At 47.5% G+C, this 17572-nt stretch overlaps 9 protein-coding genes across 9 annotated transcripts; 4 read left to right on the forward strand and 5 right to left on the reverse strand.

The window, feature by feature from the left end:
* Positions 1 to 602: 602 nt before the first annotated feature.
* On the forward strand, positions 603 to 2257 carry N7469_010353 (uncharacterized protein; the record flags this gene model as incomplete). The annotated part of the gene is made up of 2 exons (XM_056649258.1): positions 603 to 1602; positions 1665 to 2257. The coding sequence occupies 2 exons, from the start codon at positions 603 to 605 to the stop codon at positions 2255 to 2257; spliced, it is 1593 nt and encodes a 530-aa protein (XP_056496389.1).
* Positions 2258 to 2965: 708 nt separating this feature from the next.
* Positions 2966 to 4092, forward strand: N7469_010354 (uncharacterized protein; the record flags this gene model as incomplete). The annotated part of the gene is made up of 2 exons (XM_056649259.1): positions 2966 to 2979; positions 3057 to 4092. 2 exons carry the CDS (start codon positions 2966 to 2968, stop codon positions 4090 to 4092), a joined length of 1050 nt encoding a protein of 349 aa, XP_056496390.1.
* Positions 4093 to 4410: 318 nt separating this feature from the next.
* On the reverse strand, positions 4411 to 5370 carry N7469_010355 (calmodulin; the record flags this gene model as incomplete). The annotated part of the gene is made up of 6 exons (XM_056649260.1): positions 4411 to 4445; positions 4521 to 4733; positions 4822 to 4947; positions 5061 to 5076; positions 5155 to 5211; positions 5368 to 5370. The coding sequence occupies 6 exons, from the start codon at positions 5368 to 5370 to the stop codon at positions 4411 to 4413; spliced, it is 450 nt and encodes a 149-aa protein (XP_056496391.1).
* Positions 5371 to 6963: 1593 nt separating this feature from the next.
* On the reverse strand, positions 6964 to 7197 carry N7469_010356 (uncharacterized protein; the record flags this gene model as incomplete). The annotated part of the gene is made up of 1 exon (XM_056649261.1): positions 6964 to 7197. One exon carries the CDS (start codon positions 7195 to 7197, stop codon positions 6964 to 6966), a length of 234 nt encoding a protein of 77 aa, XP_056496392.1.
* A 1383-nt stretch (positions 7198 to 8580) lies between these two features.
* Positions 8581 to 9953, forward strand: N7469_010357 (t-SNARE syntaxin TLG2; the record flags this gene model as incomplete). Its single annotated transcript, XM_056649262.1, has 4 exons — positions 8581 to 8603; positions 8687 to 9204; positions 9295 to 9638; positions 9708 to 9953. 4 exons carry the CDS (start codon positions 8581 to 8583, stop codon positions 9951 to 9953), a joined length of 1131 nt encoding a protein of 376 aa, XP_056496393.1.
* Positions 9954 to 10359: 406 nt separating this feature from the next.
* On the reverse strand, positions 10360 to 11829 carry N7469_010358 (CTD-interacting domain-containing protein; the record flags this gene model as incomplete). The annotated part of the gene is made up of 5 exons (XM_056649263.1): positions 10360 to 11204; positions 11269 to 11410; positions 11468 to 11526; positions 11581 to 11672; positions 11732 to 11829. The coding sequence occupies 5 exons, from the start codon at positions 11827 to 11829 to the stop codon at positions 10360 to 10362; spliced, it is 1236 nt and encodes a 411-aa protein (XP_056496394.1).
* A 486-nt stretch (positions 11830 to 12315) lies between these two features.
* On the forward strand, positions 12316 to 13280 carry N7469_010359 (clathrin light chain CLC1; the record flags this gene model as incomplete). Its single annotated transcript, XM_056649264.1, has 4 exons — positions 12316 to 12355; positions 12428 to 12651; positions 12723 to 12823; positions 12929 to 13280. The coding sequence occupies 4 exons, from the start codon at positions 12316 to 12318 to the stop codon at positions 13278 to 13280; spliced, it is 717 nt and encodes a 238-aa protein (XP_056496395.1).
* Positions 13281 to 14044: 764 nt separating this feature from the next.
* On the reverse strand, positions 14045 to 14946 carry N7469_010360 (uncharacterized protein; the record flags this gene model as incomplete). Its single annotated transcript, XM_056649265.1, has 5 exons — positions 14045 to 14202; positions 14260 to 14337; positions 14406 to 14483; positions 14532 to 14644; positions 14696 to 14946. The coding sequence occupies 5 exons, from the start codon at positions 14944 to 14946 to the stop codon at positions 14045 to 14047; spliced, it is 678 nt and encodes a 225-aa protein (XP_056496396.1).
* A 677-nt stretch (positions 14947 to 15623) lies between these two features.
* N7469_010361 (Hsp90 co-chaperone CDC37) lies at positions 15624 to 17163 on the reverse strand (the record flags this gene model as incomplete). The annotated part of the gene is made up of 2 exons (XM_056649266.1): positions 15624 to 16143; positions 16199 to 17163. The coding sequence occupies 2 exons, from the start codon at positions 17161 to 17163 to the stop codon at positions 15624 to 15626; spliced, it is 1485 nt and encodes a 494-aa protein (XP_056496397.1).
* Positions 17164 to 17572: the final 409 nt, after the last annotated feature.

Consider the following 17572-nt stretch of genomic DNA (forward strand, 5'->3'; position numbering starts at 1 on the left):
ATCCGGTGTTTGACTTAGCCGGTTCAATCAGGATTGGGCCTCGCACGGTTGGGGAACGTAGATGTGTGTAGATGTAAATACGGAGGCTCCCCGTGGGGACAGCATCCAATCAAGATCGCCGGGGCTATCGGCACCGGGTGTATCGGGGTTGATAATGATCATCACTTTAATGAGACATGAAGTTGACCAACGACGGCGGAGGAAAGCCCTCATCCTGCATAGTCACGTGGACTCAACCGGGTGTATCGGTGCCGGAGTGTCTGTGCCTGATGGATTTTCTTTGTCTTCGCTACATTCTCGGCAAACCGCAACTTGTGGACGGACTGATATGCCCCACTCCTATTCGGCTAGCTTCCCCAGACGCAGACGTTACAATGTCCCGAGGTGGGGATTATAGAGACAGAATTGAGAATGCGGAGGAGATGGGCACATGGCTAGACAAGAGTCAAAGTGTTTAAAGGGCCCAAGACCCCCCGTCGAATCAACATCAGATTCGAACAAGGTCTGACAAGATCGTTTCATTTTTTTTCTTCATTTTTTATCATTTTTTTTTAACTTCATTCTTTCCCTAGGGGCTAGGTGGTCTTGGTCAATTGATCATCATGGATGCCGATAAACCGGTGGACAGTGCCCATGTGGAGGAATCTACGCCAGTCACAAAGGGCCTGGCAGACGCAAAGCTGGCTCAGTACTCGGAGACGCAGAGTCGGGACCATGATATGCCCATGAAAGTTGCCATTTCCAACTACTGGAGGTCCGCAGCTTACTGTCTGTTCTTCTGCATGTCAGCAGTCCTCTGGGGATACGATATGCAGGTCAATGGTGGTCTTCTTGCCGCATCTCAATTCCGTGCTGTCTTTGGATATACTCTCCCTGGTGGCGAGACTATCCTTCCTGCGAGATGGCAAGCTGCTTTCAATATGATTGCCACGGTGGGTGGCATGATTGGAAGTCTGTTGTGCGGTCCGCTGTCACCCTACATCGGTCGAAAATTGAACTTGGCCCTCGCTTGTGTCATATCGACCGGAGCTGTCTTCTTGCAGTTCTTCGCCTTTCAACGTGGAGTTCTCCTCGCTGGAAAACTGGTCAACGGCATCGCACTTGGCATGTTCCTTGTCACTGCTTGTGCCTACTGCTCCGAGTCTAGTCCTGTCGCGCTTCGAGGTCTCACGACTGCCATGGTAAACCTTTTTGTTGTTATTGGTCAACTGTTGGGAAATTGTTTGATCAAAGCCTTCGGAAGCAGATCGGACACATTTGCCTACAGAATTCCCTTTGCCTTTCAGTGGCTGTTCCCAGTGATTCTCATCTCGGGAGTGTGGTTCTGCCCCGAGTCTCCTTACTGGTATGTCCAGCGAGGACGGATTGAAGAGGCGAGAAAGTCCCTTGAGAGATTCCAGGTTGGCGGCAGTGTCGATCAGTGGCTTCATGAAATCCAGGAGACCGTCCGAATGGAAGAGGAATCAGCCAACTCGGCGGGTTACATCGATTGCTTCCGAGGAACCGATCTTCGTCGAACGATGATTATATTCTGCGTCTGGACAATCAATTCACTCACTGGTGTTAACTTCGTGTTGAGCTACTCCACTTACTTTTTCGAAAGTATGTCATTTTTATCAGTAACCATCCCGCTTTTACTGGGCTAACTACTCTTCTATAATCAGTCGCCGGTCTTCCTACCTCTCGTTCCTTCGATATGGGTGTGGGTGTAACTGCTGTTGGCGTGGTTGGAAACATCTGCTCGTGGTATGTCATCAACGTTATTGGCAGACGGTCTCTCGTACCAGGCGTTGGTGTTTTGATGGTTATTGTATTTATCATTGCCATCTTGGATGTTGTCCCGGGATACAACAGCTCGATGGCTTGGGGTCAATCCGCTCTGATCATCGTCTGGAACTTCTTCTATGATCTTACTCTTGGTCCATTAGGATACGTGATCTGCGGAGAGATGTCTTCGACTCGGTTGCGATCTCATGTCGTGAGCATTGGGTTCTTCACGCAGAACCTTTGGACACTGATCATGACAATCACCGTGCCTTACATGATTAATCCCGACGAGGGAAACCTTCGTGGCAAGACTGGCTTTATTTTTGCTTTCTTTTCTGCTCTTGCGTTTGTATGGACTTATTTCTGCTTGCCTGAAACGAAAGGCCGGTCCTATGAAGAGCTAGATCATATGTTCGAGCAAAAGATTCCTGCTCGCAAGTTCTGTAAATACCGTCGAGAAACAGAGGAAAACTCATGTATATCGCCTTAAAGAGAAGGAAATACGAAATAAAACTTATCGAGATAACCGCTGCCTTTTGAATTAGAAGCTTTGGATCCTTGGTTGTTATGTCAGCTATACCTGAGCAATCACTAAATAGGAATAGTTCCACATATTGGTAAAAAATGTAGATTTAAAGACTAGGCATAGGTGTACTGTTTACTGGGTGTATACTGGGCAATATACACCGCCTTTCTATTGTATAGGGTTGCTTTCCAAATGTGGAATTACAGTTGCCCGATATATTAGGCCTGTATTTTATGCCTGATTGGTGCCTGATGGATCTCCGAGCTGTGCTAATCCTGGAATTGTCCAGCTCCATTCACATTCGAAAACATTGAAGATACCAACGAGTTCAACGGAAAGATATATACCTAATATCACCAACAGTAAATTCCCTGTCATTGACCTTAAACTCGAAATGACCGTGCTAACTGAAATACAGAATTCGGATTATATTGCACGGATTGGCATTGATACCAGCAGGCTTTCATTTAGCAGCCAGGCCACTACGACGACAGCTCGGCTTTGAATGATTGAATGCGCTTGCTCCATATACATTCTTGAAGAGCATTTGGAGCGCTCTGAATATCGACAATTTTTTGAGTCTCTCGAGTGATTCATCAAGGTAACCCGCATCTAATCAGGGCCACCTCAATCCCCTTTGTTTGAATACACGTCCCAGATCAAAAGCACAAGATGCCAATTACAGGGTAAGCCCCTTATATCCATAGGACTATACCTAGGTCCTCGCTGGCAAAAAAAAATATCAAGTACTAATAGCCAACAGCGTCTACTTCATCCCAGCCCACCCAAATGCCACAACGGCCCTGGGAAACGTAACAGAGCGACTCTGCTCAGCCTTCCCAGACGAGGAATTACTTCCACTAGGCCGCTGGACCCTAGAGCAGAAGCTGATGCGTGATACACCGGGTCTACTACCAGCATCATCGAATCCCAACCAACGCCCCTCAAAGCCGCGGTATATGCAATTTCTCTCGTTAAGCCACTACAACAACCATGACTTCATTTATACCTCGGAGCCAGCAGAAAAGCCATTTCATCCCCCCAACGCAGCTTCACCCACACCATCCGCTACTCCGGCTGTGGGGGCATCACCCACGCCAGTACCCGGTGGTGCTGGAACCACGGCCACGGGAAATTCAAATGATACTACCATTTCACCCATGGTCATGACGACTGTGCCTCACTCCTCATATACGACTCTTTTCCAGCATTTCACGTACGCTTGTCAGCCCTTCTGGTGTCACCGATTAACAGTTGGTGTTCAGAACGGCGTTTTCTACGATGTCGGGGACTTCGGCGTGCGACTGGGGGATGTACGACAAACGTATCCGACCAATCGTGTTCGCGGAACAGTCGTCGAAATTGAATGGCGTGGCTCTTCGGTGATTGATTCTCTAAGTCGGGGTGATACTCCCGGCTCTGGAAATAGCAATGCGGATGCAGACTCTGGTGTTGATGTTTCATTCCCCCTCTCGGCCCTAGAGGAAAGTGATATTGATGCTGAGCTCGCGGCGACGGCTTCGCTGATTCGTGAATTTTGGGCTCGTTTAGGGATCGAGGGAGCGAGGGAAGCTATTCTTGTTCCTGGGGTGGGCAGTGAAATCAAGGAGCGCTTGCTGAGGATTAAGAATAAGGGCCACATTACCCGTGGGACTGGCAACAGTAGCGGAAATGATGCCGAAACTTCGCTCGCTGCTCTAAAGACAGACTCTGCTGGTAGTGCAGAAGATGATCCCGATCCTCAGGCTGGAGCTGATGTGGCGAGACAATACATGGAGGTCCTACGCTTCAACCGGTGATTACCATACAGTAGCAACAAAATGGAGTTTGTTCGGTGAGAAATTCGTTTTCGATCAATATAAGTTCATGGCTGCCGTAGAACCTCAGCCTAAATCACGACCCAACCTTTCTCCTAATTCCTCGCTTACTTGCATTTCAAAGTGCACGCTTGATCAGAACTAGTCCAAGCTATAGCCCAATCAAAAAAAAAGTGTAGACTACAGAGACCGGTAATGGGAACTAGACGGGAAGACAACATGGAAGAGAAAAAAGGAAACATCCTCGTTTAGAAAATCACAACTTCAACTAAAGATGGAAACACATGTCGACGTGGAGGTTTATTTTTGCATCATGAGCTGGACGAACTCGTTGTCTGTGGCATTGTTAGTAGGCGTGAGCTGAGATCGATTGGGGGGGTGAATAGTAGAGGAGGGCGATGATTGCATACAGTCGATACGGCCGTCGCCGTCCTGGTCGGCCTCACGAATCATCTCGTCCACCTCATCGTCAGTCAGCTTCTCGCCGATGGAGGTCATGACGTGGCGCAGTTCGGCAGCGGAGATGAAACCGTTGTTATCACGGTCAAAGACCTTGAATGCCTCCCGAATCTCCTCCTCGGAATCAGTGTCCTTCATCTTACGGGCCATCATGGTCAGGAACTCTGTGGGCGGCGAGTCAATATTCATCTTCACAAACGGTTTGATAATAAGGGATATCGGCATGTGAGAATCTGGATTATGGGATCGTACCGGGGAAATCAATGGTGCCATTGTTATCGGCGTCAACCTCGTTAATCATGTCCTGCAGCTCAGACTCGGAGGGGTTCTGGCCGAGGGAGCGCATGACGGTGCCGAGCTCCTTGGTGGTGATTTGGCCTATTGATCACATTTGTCTCAGTAGGGTTCGAAAAGAATTGGATGGGTTCCGATCGCCGGGGAATCGCCGCCCGTGAAAATGACACGGGTCTTTCAGCAAAGATCGCACTCACCATCGCCATCCTTGTCCTGTCGATCAGAAGAGATTCCGTCAGCCTAAAATGTTCCACACATCCACAAACTTCAATTCTGGATCAGATCACTCACAAAAAGGGAGAACGCCTCCTTATACTCGGAGACTTGCTCTTCGGTCAGAGAATCAGCCTAAAGAAGCGCGATGGCGCTGTCAGTCATGTTTCGGTACAACTGTGGACATCCCGCGGGTGTGGAGTGGATTTTAGGTAGGGTATGTCATTCTGGGGTATGGAATTGCAAGCAGAGAGGACTGCAGGTAGACTTTGTGATAGAGTAGAGACATACCATGGTTGTTTGATGTGAAGGAGGAATATCTAAGGGAGAAACAAAGAGGGAGAGGGGTCGATGGAGTTCTGGCGGGGAGGAAGTTAAGGGGAACTCCAGCCTTACGAAAGTGGCAGAACACACCACGTTGACAGCGGGCCAATAAGAGAAGAGGTATGCCGAGGCGGTCGGAGTGAAACGTGACTATACTGTGCAGTAAACAACAACTCAGATTAGTAGTTAGTTAGTTCCGACACATTCCCATATTCCCCGATGATGTTCGAGCTTACTACCATCAGATGAAATTGATATGTTATAAACCAGTCTATATACTTTTGTTACTTAATAGATCCTGGCTCTATTCCGTAGGGCGGTGTTCAGAGGCGATCACCAGCTGACGACGCCGGTGGATTGCAAGAAAAAGCTTGGTGCTTGGCCTATTACGACCCCCGCTAGGATTAGCCAAGAGCGATGACTGCAGATGGGGGCTGTCTCTTGCCTCTCCGTATTCGAGCCTGGTGGTGCTATCAGCCCCGCAGCTGACCCTGTCTACTTCCCACGGAAAGCATGATGCTGCCACACGCTATGGAGGGTACTCGGCCAGGCCCCGCGTTGGCATTTACAGGAAACTTTGTCGATGATAGGGCTGAGCTTAAGTTATTACATGACGCCGTTAACAGTATATATCTGATCAGCCCAGAATTTTGAAGAGAGCCTTTTCAGGAAGTCATCACCTTCATAACTGCGAACTATGTACTAGTATTTGCTCATGGCTGGCTGGAAATATTCTCAAAGGATATGGTAAGGCAATATTCCCTGTTTTCGACATTCGTAGTCCTGGAGGAGATTCTACTAAGGGCTTTCAAGCAGATAGGCTGCTAAATTGAGTTATCTTCTTTCAAGACCTACGATAGTATCAATGAATGATTGACGAAAACTTGGTAACCTTCTTCTTGGAGTCTGTTCACATACCACCATTACGGACTGAATGTACTATGGACGTTATCCAAACTCATGTAATACGATCATGAATTATCGTCATGACTCGGGTGCATACCACAATATGCTGAAGCAGATAAATATTACTCGTGCACAATGGAGACGGATCTTTTAAGGATTCAAAAGGGTTTCATAAAGTTGACTCTGTGATTGATAAAAAAGAACATGAGGAAAGAGAACTAGTAGTGACTTGGAAGTCATTACTTCAAGGCTGTAGGTATAGCTAGTCCGATGCCATTGGTGTTTTGAAGATCTTGAAAGTACAAGGTAATCCCTGAGCATGTTCCAATAGGGATATCGAGAAGCATCGATTATGATTAAAGGTGATGAAGAAGGAAAGAGACCAAATATGTTCAGACTCTCTCTGCCAAGATGAGAATTCAATCTGACGCCTGAAATTCCAACTAGGCACACAGCATGGCTCAGTGCAGTAGGATCGTCAATAGTACTCAAGTATATTGTCCACCTGTTGGAAATTCATGGGGACAGAATGTCAATTTAAAATTTTAGAAAGTTTTGGGATATTCCTGCGGTTTAGCCCCAATGTCAGTCTGATATCTATTCCATTAGAGACAGACAGTAAACATGCCTTTTCATCTCAAGCCAACCATTTATATCTCATTTTTCTGCCTTTCTCGCTGATTGGTCATCTGGGGAGGCCACTATAGTATTCGCTTTACTCATATCTGATTCTTGTGAACGTGTTTTATGTAAATCTGCTTCCGTTGTCTTCTGGTCGCGATGCTTTTGGATATGCCCACGGACATATTTCCAGGCATCCTTGGCGAGTTGAACGTCTGTTTTGGGAGTTGGGCCTCCTGGTGATCGTTGTAGTGAACCAGCACCTGCCATTGTATTGCTGTTCGATTCCGGGGATATGAAGTCTATTGTGGATCACAAATTGGGGGGTGTATTAACTAATGAATAAGAAATAGATATAAAATTTTTGTTGAGTTAATTCAGCAACAAGAGGATATCTTTCTTTAAATACTAGAAGATACCCCAAGCCACGTCATTAGTTAGTACTGCCTAATAGTAGACAAACCATGACTCATGCCAGTGATGAGACATTGCTGTAGAATCGAAATTAACGCTTACGAATGATAGGTGCTGCCTAGTATAACCGAAGAAGATAAGCCTTTTTACTGCATAATACACTGTACTAGTAGTTAATAGTTAAGTAATTAGTGCGAGCCTTTAGTGAAATGTGTAATCCAACTTACCCTAAAGCACTAGGCGATCATTTTCTAGTTATAGTCCCCGCTCTATATATTTTCCGATTTCCATGGGCATTAGATCGAGATGAAAGGCTAAATGAATAGTTCTGTCTTTCACAGATTGGGTAGTCAATATCATATATCATGGTGGCTATGGGTTCTTGTCTGTCGTTGGTTACTTCATCAGCCGCTAACATTTGACTTGCCTCATTTCGACCCCGACTGTTGAGACTTTGACGGCTAGGTCTGTGCTGAATACTGTAGAAAGCTTAGAGTACAGTCAGATGAACCCAATCAGCTTAGACGTTAAGCTGATTGAACGGCTGCCTGCAACTTTTCCATCATGTGATACTATGATACGTCGTTCATATTCTTTAATCTACCTGACGCTCCCGCCTCTTTTTAAAGCACTGATGTCGCAAACAATCAGCCCCGGGAATGAGCATGAGTATGCATACCTATGCATCCTCTTTTTGTCCCTGGACATCACAGATGAGAATCTTATTATTTGTGCTCTTCAAAATATTTCAATGAAAGATAGGGGTACTGATGCATAGTAGTACATGATTGCTAGTGAGAATGAAAAATACACAACTATAAACACTGTTTTACAATACACTACTTCATTAAGGCTATAATGAAGTAATTGGTATGAAAACAGTACCTTGGTTGATTAAAAAAAAAAGTATCAAGCAGCATTTCAATATTCGAAGCATCAAATCTTTGAACGATGTAGAACATTATTATTTCATACGCGAATGCTTGAATAATGTCCTCATTAGAGATGGCCCGTGACGACGTAATTACCGCGGCCTGCCCCTGCGCGGCGGAGCAGCGGAGTGATCCCTCGGGAGCTTCGCGGTTCATTCAACTTCGCCAATATCGACTTCATCGCTCTCCATTCCTCTCTCAAACACAAGATCCTAGACATAGCGCAATCTGATAATGACCTCGGCATCTACGATATCGCACCCTCAATAAATATCTCACGCGCACACCCCCTTCCTTACCTGCCACCATGTGGCGGGATCGCACCAACCTGTACACCTACCCTGACAGCTAAGCAGTCGCCCTCGTGGCCGAAGAATAAGTACCGAATACTAATCGATTACGTTGTATCTTAGCTATATCTCCTATCGCCAATCCTTCGCACATCATCCCTCCAAGAAGCCCCGATTTGGCGCCCCCTCCAATGGCTTCAATACATCTCAACCAGAAGAAAGCCGTCGCCTGATCTCCGAGACAGGTGGCTTTGAAGAAGATGGGGACATGGTCATTGAGATGGACTTGCTACCGCCACGCTGGGTTGATGTACAAGAGGAGGTATCCGAACACCTGGCCGACATTGCGCAAAAGTCATCGGAGCTGGATAAGTTGCATCAAAAGCACCTGCTGCCAGGCTTTGGAGACGAAGATGTACGCAAAAAGGACGAAAGCACTATTGAGCGCTTCACCCAGGATATCACTCGAAGCTTCCATGATTGCCAGAGGGCGATTCAACGTATCGAAATGATGGTCCGTGAACAGGCTGGTGTCAGCAATGGCGAAGAGACCATGGCGAAGAATATCCAAATCTCTTTGGCACAAAGGGTCCAGGAAGCTAGTGCTAGGTTTCGGAAAAAGCAAAGTACCTATTTAAGAAGTAAGGGTTCCCCCTCTTCCTTTTGAAGCTTTGCGCCGAGGGAATACAGTCGAAGAGGACACGGGCTAACAACCTGGATGTATCTGACAGAACTTCGGGACCTTGACGGCATCTCAACACCATTCGATGGCGCCCCTGCCGCAGCTCAAAACCCATATACAGATCCGTCTTTGATGGAGTCCGACGCAGACAAATCTTTCTCGCAAACCATGTTGATGCAGACGTCACAACGTCAGGCAGGCGTGAACGATGCCGCTATTGCGCAACGAGAACGGGAAATCAACGACATCGCGAAAGGTATCATCGAACTATCAGACATTTTCCGCGAACTCCAATCTATGATCATCGATCAAGGAACAATGCTAGATCGGATCGATTATAATGTAGAGAGAATGGGGGCTGATGTCAAGTCCGCGGATACGGAACTCAGAGTGGTAAGTTGCATTTAACCAGTATTACTCGGGTGTTCGAGTGAAAAGGTCGTTTCTGACTTATTTGCGCAGGCCACGAATTATCAAAAACGAACCACCAAGCGGAAGGCAATTCTATTATTAGCCATTGTTGTGATCGGCTTGATTATACTCCTAGTCGTCAAGCCGAAGAAGAGCAGCTCCGCGACACCACCACCTACCGATGAAAGTTCCAACAATATTAGGTCCGTATTGACGTCGGTGGATCGACTGAGAAGGCATTCTTCATCAAGACGATTTGCAAGAGACCGCTGGATTGACCCAGATACATTACGATAGCCAAATCATTTTTTCATACCCGTAGAAAGCAGTTAATAGAGAAGCGTCAGATGACAATTGTATCAATATGCGTCGAAATTTCCAAGCAGAGTCCGTTTCGCAAGACTTTAGCTACATTCACTCAGCTTACCAATAGTAGTATGCACAACGAAAGGTACAGAAATCGGGGTTAAGAACCCATTGGATTGCACCCTATGTTACTCAGGGACATGGATTATCTTTTAGTCCAAGAAAGGATGGTACTAGACTAGTAGTGCCAGTATGTACCACGAGAACCTTTCGTACGAGACGAAATCAAAAAAAAAACAAATATCCTGCGTGCAGGGACAAAGACCAAAGAAAATAAAATCCGAGAAAAGAGATCAAAAAATAAAGAAAGAAAAGAGAAGAGTTGATCGAATACTTACTATCTGCCTTGCTCGGCAATAAGTTTTGCCACATCCGCATCAAGATCCTCATTTGCGAACTGTGCATAATCTTCTTCGCCGTGCACTACTTTGCGTCTTTTGGCAGCGCCATTCGTACTAAGGTCAAAGTCATTACCACCACCAGGCGAGACACTAGACGAGTCGGGATAGGGAATGTTGTTATCGGGCTGGCCGACGTTAGGAATGACCAAGCCCTCAGGGAGAGACACGGATGGTTCTGAAGTAAATGGACCATGGCTAGCTTGTGGCTGCTCCGGTTTTGGAGATCCCACTGGGGTGAGAGCCTCAACTGGGGGAGGAGTCAAGGCTTCAACTTCAGGCCGGGCGTACTCCGCACCATCGCCGCCTGGCTGGGGTCCACCAGAGTTCTCGTAGGATAGGTCGCGTACAATAGCATCCTCGACCTCGCGGCGCTTAGCCTCGGTTTGTGTTTTCTTCTCAGAAAGCTGGGTAGCGGCAGACTCTTCCTTTGTGAGCTCTGCCCGGTTCGTCGCGAGAAGTTTCTCTAGTCCGTCAATCAAGGCCTTTCGGGACTTGATCACCTCAGAAACAGAACTCTCCGCATTGGCGAGCGTCTTAAGCAGCGCAGTGAGGCGTGCTGCATGAACAGGTGGAGATGGTTGGTCTTCAGGATTCAGCAGCTTCTCGGATTCGGCCGTTGCGGTTGTCGTAGAGGTACTTGAGGACATGGCGGCTTTAGTAAGGGCAGCCTGTAGGGGGACCAGAGGCTGCAGTTCACTTGGAACAGATCCACTAGAGGAATCCTTGAAGAAGGAGCCCCCAAGAGGCTGCTTTTTGGTCGTGAAGCGGTTCTTATCAATCTCTATAACGAGGGATTTGAGTCAGAACGTTGTCGCAAGTTAGCTCAGACAATAAAAACAACGTACCGTTTACACGAGCTTCCACAGCATCCAGAATTGGTCCCTCGAATACATTGCGTTGTCTCCAGACTTCAATCACTCGGCGCAGCTTTCCTTGAATATCCACCGAAGTCCCTTTGTATGCCGTGGCGGAGGCCTCCGCAATGATCTATGAGCTTCATTAATGCCTGCTCCATGAAACCCTAGAAATGATGGCAATAATTACCGGTGCAAACGCTATCAGGAATTCGTCTCTGCCTCGGGCCTTTGATTGTTGAGCGACCTCTTTAGTGTACCTGTCAGTCGATGCAACCGCGGAGGTTCGAAGGTATTACGTACCATTTGCGAGGTAGACGAGGTTCAATCGCTTAGGGGGTGGCGAGTCGCGCACTTTCTGAAGCCAGATTTGCGCAGTTCGATCAGCGTGTCGTCTATGAGGCGAGAGTGAGGTTAGCGCGTCACAATTTACGAAACAGACTGCATCACGTACCTATGAAACATAACCCATTGCGCCACGGTAACAATGCTCTCTTGTGTCTCATTGAGGGCAGAGAGCTTTGCCTTAACGGCATCGTCCGTGTAAGCCATAATTTGGGAGGACTCGAGAGCTTTTATATCAGAAATTGAGAGGTTGAGTAGGCTCTTGGATGTTCAATGTCTGTTGTCGCAAGACGAGATCGACTTAGATGGACAGGTAGGTAATCACAAGCAATCTTAGGCCTCGTAATGGTAGGGATTGGGAATAAGAATAAGAAATGCCTAACCAGTCTCTCTGCAGGAGCACAAACAAGCAGAGCCAGACAGGCCAATTTGTGAAAGGTGGCTAAGTATTATGATGAAAGGAAAGGTAAAGCTGTGGCATCGTCAACAGGCAAGCTGCTTCACCGCCTTTGGCAGGATGGATGGACGCTCCGGGGGTCTCGCCGGGCAACAGCTGTCACTTCAACGCTCACGTCCTCTCTCTTTCAGTTCACCCCCACTAGTCGTTAAACGTCCGAAAACATCCCTTTGCCATTCGATTTCTTTTTTACTCTCTCTACAAATACACAGAAAAAAAAAATCCAACCCAGCGACATGGCCGACCGCTTCCCCTCTCTGGAGGACTTCTCTGAGGGTACGCTCCACCCACATGCACGAGGACCGACCCAATCCGCGAAATCATGAACTGACATTGTAATCTCTTCAGGTCAGACTGAAGTTGCCGATAACTCTGGAGCCGGCCAGGACGACTTCCTAGCCCGTGAGCGTGCTGCTTTGGGTGAAGATGCCGACCAATTCACAACCCCCCAAGACCATGCCGGCGACGGCAACGACGACCTGCTCGGTGGTGGAGAGATTGATACCCCGGCGGAGGATGTGACCGGATTTGAGTCCTCTTTCCCTTCAATGGAAACTCAGACACAAAATGAGGTATGAATTGGGATTGTTAACCCTCTCCTGGAATACACAAAGTGGGATTGTTGTTGACAAGATACATGTAGCGCGTTGCCCCCGGTGGTACCATCACAGGCACTGGATCCCCATTCCCCCCAACTGGATATCCTAGCACCCAGGAGCCAGAGGAAGAGCCAGAGCCCATCCGGTAAGTCCGATTGACCCCTCGTCTGGCAGGGCGCCTACTTGTTTACTGTTTCCCTCGCCCCTCCTATGTCTGTCTTGAAGCTTATAAATGGGGTCTTTTGTATAGTGAATGGCGTGAGAAGCGTGACGCCGAGATTGCACGCCGCGCAGAGGTCTCGAACGAGAAGAAGGAGGCTACCACCAAGAAGGCCCAGGAGGACATCGATGATTTCTACGTCTCATACAACAACAAGGCCGACAAGCACCGTGCTCAGACAAAGACCGAGGCCGAGCAATTCCTTGCCAATCGCGAGGATACCTCTGCAGGTGGTACCAGCTGGGAGCGCATTGCCAAGCTGGTTGACGTTTCGGGCAAGGGCTCTGTCGGTGGTGGCAGTGGCTCTGGCAAGGAGCGCTTCCGTGAGTTGCTCCTTGAACTCCGGAAAGATCAGGAGGCTCCAGGCGCTAGCGGGATCTAGGTTGCTTTGTCATTGAGTTAATAGGGTGAATGTTTGGGGCATGTGGGATGCGAAATGCGCGAGTCAGAGAATCCGTCACACTGATCAGTGATGCCTGGGCGTCTGATACGATCAGTGGTTCTGCTGCTCTTTTCTTTAGCAACACAGCAGCATGCGTTCATTTGGATTTAGAGGTGTTCCATTTTTTCTTTTCTTTTTTCTTTTCTTTTACCCCGTCCTGTTTTTTGAACTTTTCCTTCTATCTCCATGCAGCGAAGCCTTCAGGGGGTATGTGTAATTTAACTATTTCAGACTGATGGCATCGTCAATACCAAGTACCTTATGATTAACTCCATCTATACATGAGTTTTGATAAAGTCCGAGAATAGCAGTAATTGTCCATTCACTAACTATAGTACTGACTACCAGCCATAATACTACTAGTGTGAAGGCTAGTGGCAGTACTATGTCAATACTATCTAGTACTTAGTCTATTTTGTCGAACAATAGGTATTATTCGACAAGATAGACTTGGTAGCGATGGTCTAGACAACTGAAATCCCATATGCCTATGGAAATTCACTAGACACTGGTCATCCCCCGGGATGATCGAGGGGGCCCTGGTTAATATGTAGAGGTGTCTGGATTTTTAGTGACTAGAACAAGTCGCTTCGTTCCTCATAAAATGAATTGTTGGAATGTAATTTGTTAATCAAGACATGTTATCACCACGCACTTTTCATGTTGAATCTTCTTACGTTACTGTACACATTTTGCCGCGATATTTAAAGGTTGTAGGTGTGAGATTGGATCTTGATGCTGGCGACGGTGTAGACCTTGTTATCGGAGGTCTTCAAGCCCGACGAGGTAGCCTCATTCAGACCCAGTGTACCGGCAAATGTAGAGTCAGCGGCATTCAGGATGATGGTAGTATCGAGATACTCTGCGAGGTGGATTAGTCTTGAGTTTCAATGTAGAATGATAGCTTTGGAAAACTGACCGTGTGCCGCAGTAGTGCTCTGGCAAGCATCATCCTGGCACTCGACAGCAGTACCCCAGCCTTGGGCCTGTCCAGAATCTAGGTAAACGTTAGGAAGGAACAAAGATATAACACATTCTTCATGGTAGAGTAAGCCATGGACTTACTGGTCGAAAGAGTGGACACGCTCTCCCCGTTGATGAAGACGGTCTGGTCGTATTTACCAGTGTCATCGTTATACTTGTCTATCTGCTTGTTAGCGCCAGCATATTTCATCGATCACAACTTCTTACAATGCATAGTGAGTTCATCGCCAGCAGAAGCAGGGACTTGTTTTCCACCAAGCTGCTCACCCTGGAGCGTACTGGCCCAAGTGCACCATTGACCAGATTTAGCTCCACAGTTTCTATGATCAAGTCAGCTAACAGCTCTATTGGGAGCTTTCGTATGACCTTACGCAGCAGGATCCGAGAAAGAGACAGCAAGGGCCTGAATCAAGTCACCACCACTGGTTCCCATTCCAGGCCATAAGGCAAGACGATCCTTCTGAGGGCTGGGGGTTTCGGGGAGGACCAGGGTGGTGTTTGCTTCACGAATCCATGATTGTGTAGGGCCGAGAGAGAACGCAGGACCAAATCCGACAGTGTCTTGGGCACTGGCAAGGCCGACAATGGCAGCGAGAGTGGCAAGATTCCCGATGGCGTGCATTATGATCGTTTTGAAGGGATCGAGATGGAGGAGGTGATACAGAAATTATAGGGTTTAACCTGGACTTCGAGGATACAGGGCTTTAAATGGGATTTTCCTTAGAGCACCGAATTATATTAGATTCCCTTATTACTCCGTGTTGCCCCATGATTGAAATTAAACTGGATTGCTGCAATATTTACTTGAAGAATTTCTCCGTCCTTCAGAATTGGTTTCAGCCGTTTCAAGCTAGTTGCTCCGAACCACTAACGTCGTGATCCACCAATTATACTAGTTCCAGTCTGTGACAGGGTCAACAGTGTATCGAACTGCCTCCGTAGAGGCTAATAACTTCCACTGTGATAAATAAACAAGCAATATACCAAGACTGTCTAGATGACCTGACTTCGAAGTCCGTAGGAGTAAAACCGGAAGGAGACTCATGCCTTGCACTATGCATAACAAGAACACAAAGTAGATTGTGATTGGTTTCATTGACTAGCAATGTGTTACGAAGCTCGAGGGTTTGTCCAGTACAGTAGAACTAAGGATAATATCAGAATCAAAAAGAAATTAAATGATAATTCACTAACAGAATATCAATTTGATTCCAGAGTATACTCAGAAAGCTTCCAAGCCAGGAGCTCATGAAATCGTGTCTTGCATAGTATTAGTAGTTGGCATTTAGACATCAAGTTTCAAAACAAAGTAATAGTGGCATTTTTATGTTCAATCCAATTCCGTAACATCACCCCCGGTTCTCCAACTTCTTGCTTGCCCTCGGCCTCGAGCTCCTTCAACTTCCGTTGGCCTTCTTCGGTAGTGCCATCGATGATACCCTCCTCGAGACTGAGCATGCCACCATTGCCCAGCTGCTCAACAACAACCTCCGCATCCTCCACTGACATGTTGCCGAGGACCTTGTTCACTTCGTCAAGAGACTCACTGGCCAAAGCCTTCTGGAGGTCTGCTGGGAAAGCATCGAAGATCTTACGCGCCTCGATTTCGGTAGGATCTTGGCTGTTGGCAGCAGGAAGATTGATGGTGATTTTAGTGTTGGGATCAACCGCGTGTAATTGAATTTGTTCCACGCCTGCGGGGTCGTTAGAAGCTGAGCTGTTTTTGCTGAGCTCCGCTGCACGGGTCTTGATTCGGTTATAGGTGTCGTTGACGTCGTTGTTGAAAAGAGTGGCTGCACGGTGATCTCGCGTAGTAATGCTATGGTTTCATTAGCTATAATGCCTGTCTGGCGCGTGAAGGGTAAAGAACGTACCGAGTAAAGAAGAGCTTGATGCCATCGGGGCCCAGGGATCGGCAATACTGCAAGAGCAGACCTTGGTGAACACACTGACGGGCATACGCCTCATCTCCCTTTATCTGTCGGTTGAAAGCCTCGACAAGAAGGCCATCGGTTTCCTTCTCTGCAACAATTTGAGGGTTGGCAGATATGAATTGCAGATAGGAATTGTAGTCGTTGGGCTTGAGAGCGGCGAATTTCTTGCCCAGTTCACTGATCTCAACGTTCGCAGGATCATCATCGTCGTCATTGTCAGCCGCGTCGCTCGAGGCCTGGTTTGATGAACCCGGGTTCAGCAACTCGACCTCGCTACGCTTCCCTGAGGAAGTGGTGGCGGCCGCCTTTTCTGTCGCTTTGGCGATATGCGACGTATTGAAGCCTTCGTGCAATGATTCACTGGTGATTTTACTTCCCTCTTCTTTCTCTAACTGGGCAAGCTTCGTCAACAACTCCTTCTGCAAGCCCTGCACTTTAGCTTGGTGCCCTTGTACGCCTTGAATATATGCCCTGAATAGATTTTCCGGCTTAGAGTCCTCAAATTCCTTCTTCACCTGGTCCACGAGGGCACTCATCATCTGTGAGTACTTTGGTTGTTCCTTCTCATGTGTATGAACTCCCTCCGGTGGTGGCGGGGCTTGGTCATCGGCGGGGTTGCTGGCAAACTCCATAATGGACCCGAAGATGAACTCATCGGGTGAAGCAGACGAGTCTTCGTGCTTCTTGAGGGAGCTGAGAAGCGTGTCGATGCGGGCAAGAAGGCCATCGTTGATGATGCGTTCGTACTTCAGGGTTTTGATGTCGTGGCGGCGTTGTTCACGTTGCTGATGAATCTGGGCCTGCTTGGCTCGAATGAAAGACTTCTTATCGACATTGGGATGAACTTCAATATCCGAGTCATCAGATAGTTCCAATTGATCCCACTTGCTGTAGTCGAGGACCATCTTAGAAAGTAGTTGACCTTAAGAGTAGCGGGGTACGGTTGGTGGGATGTCAGAGGAATGTGATGAGCAAAGTGAGTAAACCCTGGGTAAAGAGACTGCGTATAGCCCTAGAAGTAATCAGGACTACTTTTCGGATTTTCTTTCTCCAAATATAAGATATATCTGACTGAAGTATCAAAACACCTGCAGAAGAAAAAAAATAACAATAGCCGCGCGCAATGATAGCTCGAGGAGCTTCCATGGTGATCGGCTCGATTAGCTAAGCAGAGAAGATGACTTCTCCGACTCTCCGACGACTGCCCGGTCGAACCTCCACATGTAACGGGGAGACGAGGACGAGATTCTTGGAATGCCACTGCGAGAGCTTTCCTTTGAGAGATAATGGCCTTCCGTGGTTATAGGTGATACA

This window comes from Penicillium citrinum, assembly GCF_028827155.1.
Source record: "Penicillium citrinum strain IBT 23319 chromosome Unknown utg000009l:1.0-4274883.0:1.0-4276374.0, whole genome shotgun sequence".
NCBI classification, from domain to species: domain Eukaryota; kingdom Fungi; phylum Ascomycota; class Eurotiomycetes; order Eurotiales; family Aspergillaceae; genus Penicillium; species Penicillium citrinum.